General features: G+C 38.7%; 1 protein-coding gene across 1 annotated transcript; it reads right to left on the bottom strand.

Annotated features, from left to right (window-relative positions):
• Positions 1-1,637: 1,637 nt before the first annotated feature.
• LOC141386574 (alpha-tocopherol transfer protein-like) lies at positions 1,638-3,372 on the bottom strand. Its single transcript, XM_073955363.1, has 3 exons — positions 3,032-3,372; positions 2,298-2,670; positions 1,638-2,102 (listed from the first exon to the last, which is right to left on the bottom strand). The coding sequence occupies exons 1-3, from the start codon at positions 3,331-3,333 to the stop codon at positions 1,848-1,850; spliced, it is 930 nt and encodes a 309-aa protein (XP_073811464.1). The 5' UTR covers positions 3,334-3,372; the 3' UTR covers positions 1,638-1,847.
• Between the last annotated feature and the right edge of the window lie 3,879 nt (positions 3,373-7,251).

Genomic DNA, 7,251 nt, shown 5'->3' with positions numbered 1-7,251 from the left:
ACCATGGGTGTTACAACGGGGAGGGCAGTGTCCACTTGAGATGAAATGGGGACCAACATAAATCCTAGGCTTTGCCATGTTAAAGCTGATGAGGATCGTTGCTTGGTATTTTTCAGCCCCTACGTTACCCATATATAAGTTTAGGAGAACTGAAACCCCTTCCTAATAAATACAGTCAAACTTCTCTAAATGTAGCACTTGGGGACCGACGAATTACTACGTTATAGAGATATTATTTTGTGTGAGCATTGTCACTTATGCCTTAAAAACAACTTCGTTATAAAAATTGCGCAATTGAAATTCATTGAAAAATTATAAAAAAATATTAAACGTGGATTCGTTCTTATAGTCCTTCTAAGAATATCATCTAGGTATAATCCAATACATCACGTTTTAATTTATTTCTGCAAAGAACACATTTTCTCAAATATTTCTTTAATTCTTAATCCACTTCTACTTTCCTAAAGGAACCACCAATACCAAATAAATCATATACAACGGAAGTTTCGCCATGTCTCAGCGATTCATCGGTACCATAGTTGGAATTTTCTTTTAAAGATCTCTATATTCATCGAATTTGGAATCCAGTACAAATATCGGTAAAATTAAAATGCTTATAATTTCGTTAATTAACGATATTTTTCGGTAAGTAATCCAGTACAAATATCGGTAAAATTAAAATGCTTATAATTTCGTTAATTAACGATATTTTTCGGTAAGTAAACATACAAAATAAAGCTCCCAGCAAAAAAATTGGAAGTTATGCAATTGGAGTTATGATTTCACAACATTTTTCAATGTAGTCTAACAGAGTTATGAAAAATGCACTCCATTCGATACATTTTATAAGCAGTTGCTTTAGAGATCCCTACAAAAAAAAAAAACAGTTGGTTGATCCCTATTCAGCGGTAGCAGTTTTTTTTCTAAAGACAACAAAAAAGTTTGTTTAAATTGTTTAAATTTCTAAGAATTTGTTACAAAATAAAGAAATACAAGCTAAACACGGACATTTTTGCGGTAATTCACGAGACGGAAATTCTTAATGTAGGCAAGTCGACTTTCGATTAATCGACTTTTTGCAGTCAAAAGTCTAAAAATCGTAGTCGGCTTTTTTTATCCTGTGATTCATTTTCGAGTTTGCCCATAGATTGTTCACTTGGCGTTTTACAGTTTTGGCGGTTTTATACTTACAAAAGAAAAGTCGAGTTTTAGGCCAACTGAAATAATAGTCAGACCGAAAAATCGTATTTTAAGTTTTAGACCAAAATCGATTATTGCTTTCCATTGCCTATCCCTGACATAATGCTGGGTACACATTGTCAGTTTTGAATGACAGCTTTGTTGTTGCTTGCTAGTGTGGCCGTTCATTTTTGTCATTCATCATGCAACCACAAAATATTTTGTGGTTGATGGACGGTTGGACAGTTATCGATAATTACAAAAGATCGTCATTCAAAACTGACAATGTGTACTGTACTTAATGGTCCGTTCCAGTACTGCAAGAATCTACTAATTTTTACTATTTTTTTCGATAACATAAAAGAACAAATGTTATCGAAGTAAAAAATAGTAGCTTCATGCAGGTTCTGGAACAGAGCATAGGAGAGGTTAAATCGACAAAAAAGCTCTAATGTAAATATGCTATAAGATATCTTTATTTTCTATAACACCATCACGATTGCTCTGTTCCAGAAAATGCAGGAATCTACTAATTTTTACTACGATAACAATTTGTCCTTTATGTTATCGGCAAAATTAGTAAAAATTAGTAGATTCTTGTAGTTCTGGAACAGAGCAGATATTCATAAAATTACAGAAAAATTGCCAAAAAATCAGTCTATCGCTCCTTAATCAACTTCCAATTTACGGAATGAACCTTCAGCACCAAAAATGGCATCAAAATTAATGGGTTTACCGGGTCTCAATTTCTCATCGGTGCCATATTGTTTTTGTTCAGCCAAATATTCACGATATCTCATCAGCATTTCCTCACCTGCTGCGGAAATTTCTTCAATGCTACCATTTTTACCGCCATACTCTTTGGGGAAATATTTCAGGGGGACTTTTTCATAAACCGATTCCATGCTGGTGTGGACCATGATCTGAAGAAAAGGAAAATAAACAGTTTATCAGCAACAGGAAACTCGATATCGTGGCTAAGTGCCAACCAGGATAGGTTCTTTAAGTGTTGCGTTCAGAGAGTGACGTCATGTTTTCTTTTGAAGTCTTCCTGTGGGTGTTTTAACTTAACACTCAACATACCGATTCTGATTGGCCCCTTTACCGCTTGAACTTACCCTTTCCTTAACTTTAGCGGGCATCAATGGCTTTATCATACTGAAAATTGTTTCAAATGCTGAACCGGTATTAAATAAATGTTGAGCCCTTGTGCGAATCGGCAACGCTTCTTCCGTGTAATAAATAAGTTGTCTCATTTTGGCCGGTTGAAATTGTAGAGCATGTTTCGATGAAAATCCAGCAAAATCTACCAGATGTACATAACCACTGACCACAACATGATCATCTTCCAGAATAATCAAATCTTTGAATAGCAAATCGAGACGCATAAGTTCATAGAGTGAAGCCAAATCGGGATTATATTGGCCGGGACGCATAAGTACAATGCGTGGACCATCATCACCCAGGGGCAGCGGTAAATGGGCACCAAGGCTGAAAAAGGGAAATTCATATATAAAAGAAAACCATAATAAAGGCCTCTGTAGATAAGCAGCTTGACATTAAGGCCTAGGTACATAAGCGGCTGGGTTTCAAGTTTCGCTTCATTTCTGATAAAAGAATTAACAAGAAAAGGGCCATGTAGTTCGAAATTGGCTCTGCCTTCTTTATTCTTTAATCAGAAATGAAGCGGAGCAAGAACGCCAGTCTCTTACCTACCTAGGTCATTTTTGGTAAAGAACGCTCGAACCAAATTCGAACTAGGTTGCCCTTTGCCTTTTAGTCTTTACCACAAATGACTTAAGCAAGAAAGCCAACAGCAATGGAATTTTGTAAACTTTTCTCTTTTACTTACCACATTCTCAAAATAGCTCTGGCTCTTTGTTCATCTATCAACGATTCAAAGAGTTCAGGAAAATTCGTACGCATTGTATAGTATCCATCCAATTTTTTCTTGGCCTTCTCCAAGCTGTACTTACAACCACGTAAGAAGGCAATTAAAAATTGATCATCCATGCGTGATCTAATGTGCGGTTGTTTCAAAATCCATTCTCTAAACATTTGCAGATCCTCGGCAATACGATTGGGATTTTCATTTAGCTCATCTATAGCCTTTTGTTGCAAGGCGGGCGTTAGAGGACGTAATTGCAATGCCATGTTGGACAAACTAACTGACTCTTTGGAGTGCCTATCGTCGATTGCGATTACTGCAATGTTATGAATAGATCCGATTATTAACTTTTATATTGGTCAAAATATTTGTTGTCAAAGACTATGTTTAACGCGGCGATTAGATTAAATTATCAAAGGTCCACCCCAAAAATACAACTCAAGGTAGCTGGAATTGTAAACATTGCAATTTTAGCTTCGTATTTGCGAACATACATACAAAAATACCTATTTGGAACATTGATACCAATAACCGGCAGCAATGACTTGAGGAAAAGTAAAAGTTAACAGATTAATGGTTTATAGATGGATCGGAAAGGTAACGTTTTTAAAATGTATTCCTTTGATGCAAAATGCTGATTTACAACCTGTTTATGCCCTCAGTCTTAATAAAGGCCTCGAGAAGTTTTGTTAACATTGGGAACATCAAATGTAAAATTGCAGGTAGTTCGGTCCAAAAAGTAGATAAAATTTTTCTTTAAAACGGTACGCACGGTTTGGTCCAAAATTTGATCTTCTTAATATTTCTTCCAGACATAGATCAGGTTCGAATATGGACTATATCGTTCCATTCCTTCGGGTACCTGCTAAACAGAACTTCAACATTTTTCGCAGAAGTGAAGTTTGAGAACATGTCTTGGGTCGTTTTGATTTCTTTGAAGGTTGCGGTCCCTATTACACTGGCATCATTTCGGAGGCAAGTCCATACTTCCTGAGATATAAAAAGCTGCCGGCACCAACTGTTTTGGCTGGTTGGCCCGATAACTATCGAAAGGAATGATTGCAAAAATCAGATTCAATTTCTAATTGGATCATTTAGGACCATTCCTTCAGTAGCAATGCCAAATTTCAGTCATTTCAGTGTGATAATGAGGCTAAAACTTTCACAATACCGAAATTCGGGAGGTACCATCCTATGGGGATATATCAAAACGTGGACCTGCACTAACATACATATTTCTGGGGGAAAGTTTTGTAGCCCCATGGAAGACTAACTACCAAATTTCATTCATTTCGGTGTGATATTTAGGCTAAAATTTTTAAAATGCCGAAAATTGGGAGGAACCTTTTATCAAAACCGGGGCCGATATAGTCCATTTTCAATACCAAACATCCTAGGAGTAATAGAAGAGACTTCTGTACCAAATTATAAAGCTCTATATTAAATATTGCTAGCTGTATTTTGATTTCAACAGAAGGACGGGCAGACAGACGGACGGACATGGTTATATCGACTAAGAATTGTATGCCGATCAATAATATATATACCTTATAGAGTCTCCGACGAATACTTCTTGGAGAACTCCCTGTTTCACTCTACGGGGCTTCGGGGTTTTTGTTCCTGAATTCCACCTACGACTGGCGTCCGTACATTTCAAACTTGGCCGTAGGGTAGTCTGCTAGATGTCCTTAAACAGCGTGGAGTGCTTGACAGTATCAAAGGCAATTGATAAATCGGGCGCCACCAACACTGTCGTATGGCACGGCTTGTTCTGGTTGTGTCCTCTACTAATATGTATGGAGATTATATGTGCAGCGCTGCTGTTGTTGTAGCAGCATGAAACCTACATAGAAGAATAGGTTTGGTGCTGGGCTGGCAGCCGCTGGACGAAACGACGAAACCGCTGCTGTGGGGTTGTCAGTGCTGGGATTGGCAGCGCTGTTGTAATGCAGTGCGATTTACGAGAAGTCTAAAACTTTGGATGATTTAGCGTTCCTGATGGCATTCGCAGCATCATCCATTGTAAATTGTGGTGGTTCCTCCTCGGCGGCGAGAGATCTAATGCGATGTATCACTCTTCTCTTCGCCCTATCACTCTCGGAGTGCTAGACAAACTATCGATTAAAATAACTTGCGCACCTCTTCGGATCAATCGGCGTAACGACGCCTAACGCGACTAAGGTCCTATTTTCCTTCTTTCCAGGGATCGAGAGTGACTTGACCGTAACCCACATTTTACTAATTCCTTGTCTTTAAATGTTTTACCATTTTGTTCTGCTTTTCATCACAAACCAACCTATTAACTTCCACTGTCAGCTTCCTTAGGAAATTCAACTACCTTTTATAAACACTTTTTCTTTTTTGCTTCAACGGAAAGCGGTTGCAGATCGCTGCATTCCTACCACGACCGCATCTTGTATAGGGAGTCTGGGTTTATCGGCATCGACCAACGAAGGACCCTTTTACATGAGGATGAGCAGTCGATTTTGTTGGCGTCAGAGCTGCCACGACTGAGTCGCAGAATCAGCGTCTTATCTAGAAGGGCTAAATGTTTCCTACTTTGTTCCGTCAAATTGTCGTGAATTTAATTTAAATCAGGACTGCAGACTGACCTACGCCAGTGTAGAATTTGTCGATAGCATTTTGAATTGCCGGTTATTATCCATGCGTCATTGATTTATTGTGGGTACTGAGGTCAACCATGGCGTAGCCCACCTTTACCATGGCAAGAACTCGACAACTAAGTCTATACTCATTAAGGCGCCCAAGTATTAACGAGGTTCCATTAAAATACAATTGGTACCCTACTGCAAAGCTAAGAACACCGATGAATACGTTGTCGCTTGACACCCCGGCATTGGAGAATCTCTGGTGGTTAGGAGATCACTACCTGGATAAATTTTTGTTCAGTCACAGTTTCCTTTACTCAAGATTAGCGAATCCTCCAGAACACCGATACTCTATTCTAAGGGTTCTAGAATGTCGGATGAAAGAAAAAGCCCCGTATAGCGTCAAGATTGTTATCCCAAGCGGGGGAAAACATGTGGAACGATTCACAATTTTACCTCATATCCTTGCCATGCTAATGGTTCCAATTTGAGCATCTGTAACCTAGGGGAGAAGACAAGAAATATGAAGCGGAAAGTAGATATAATAGAGATTGGGTAGGAAATGAGGGTTGAGTTGCGTCTAGGATGACCCGCCCACAGCCATTTAAGGATCCTCTAATAAGTTAACAGGGCTATTTAGGAACAATAAGAGAGAGATACAATATCATGCACTTCAAAAGGCCTGAGTCGTTTGACTGCCAGTCTAGGACACAGACAGAGGGGGTGATCGATTGTTTCAGTCCCTTTCACTTCCTCACATAGTCTGCAGTACTCACTCAATGTTGTTGTCTTCCCACTAATGCTGCAATGACCAGCAATGACACAAACAGCGATTCTGATTTGCGTAACGATATACGGGAAGCAGTTCTGCGTCCTGAGATTGCCAACCTTACAACAGGAACGACCATACAGGAGCCTTCGGAGATATCGAAAGAGTTTTCTTTTCTGCTTTATAGTCGTACTTCCATGGACGTCTTTTGAAGAGAAATATTATAGATGTTAGCAACAATCTCTGCTTGAAAGACGCTACAGCTAGCATTAAGCTTAAAGGAGAGATTTATTAATGCATTTTCGCAATAGATGCCGGCGACAGGGCTTTCCTCCATATTGGATTCATCTAAATATATTGCCAGACCGTACAAAGGAGAATTACCTTTTGTCCAAATATCTATGCTTGAAATAATAACTGAGGGTGAGTCAAATCTGAATGAGGTGGGAATGTACATAATCGCTTATGCGATTCTTGTTGTCCAATTCAAGCTTACTATCAATTAAGTTTAAAACATTCTCATGTCGCACAAAGTTGCTGAACCTCGTAGCCTTAAAGTGGCCCACCCAGCCTGAAACTGGACAAGCGTATCCAGAAGTTGGAGATCCAGGATCACGTTCAAAGCAGCCTGTGGAGTGTTTTTGTTGCTCCAGTAATCAGCTCTTTGTTCAGTTGATAGTTTAAACATCAGTGCCTTATTCCAAATTGTTTCCTACCAGTTTTAGCATATATTGAAGACATTTTAGGTTTTTTTTCGAGCTGAACTCAATTCTTTGTAAAAATTAATGAAATCTAGTTGTGAAATC

Source organism: Musca autumnalis, unplaced genomic scaffold (genome assembly GCF_047663935.1).
Source record: "Musca autumnalis isolate F117 unplaced genomic scaffold, ASM4766393v1 scaffold_5, whole genome shotgun sequence".
Classification (NCBI taxonomy): Eukaryota; Metazoa; Arthropoda; class Insecta; order Diptera; family Muscidae; genus Musca; species Musca autumnalis.
The sequence above is the reverse complement of the archived record's forward strand: the minus strand, read 5'-3'. Positions and strand labels throughout refer to the sequence as shown.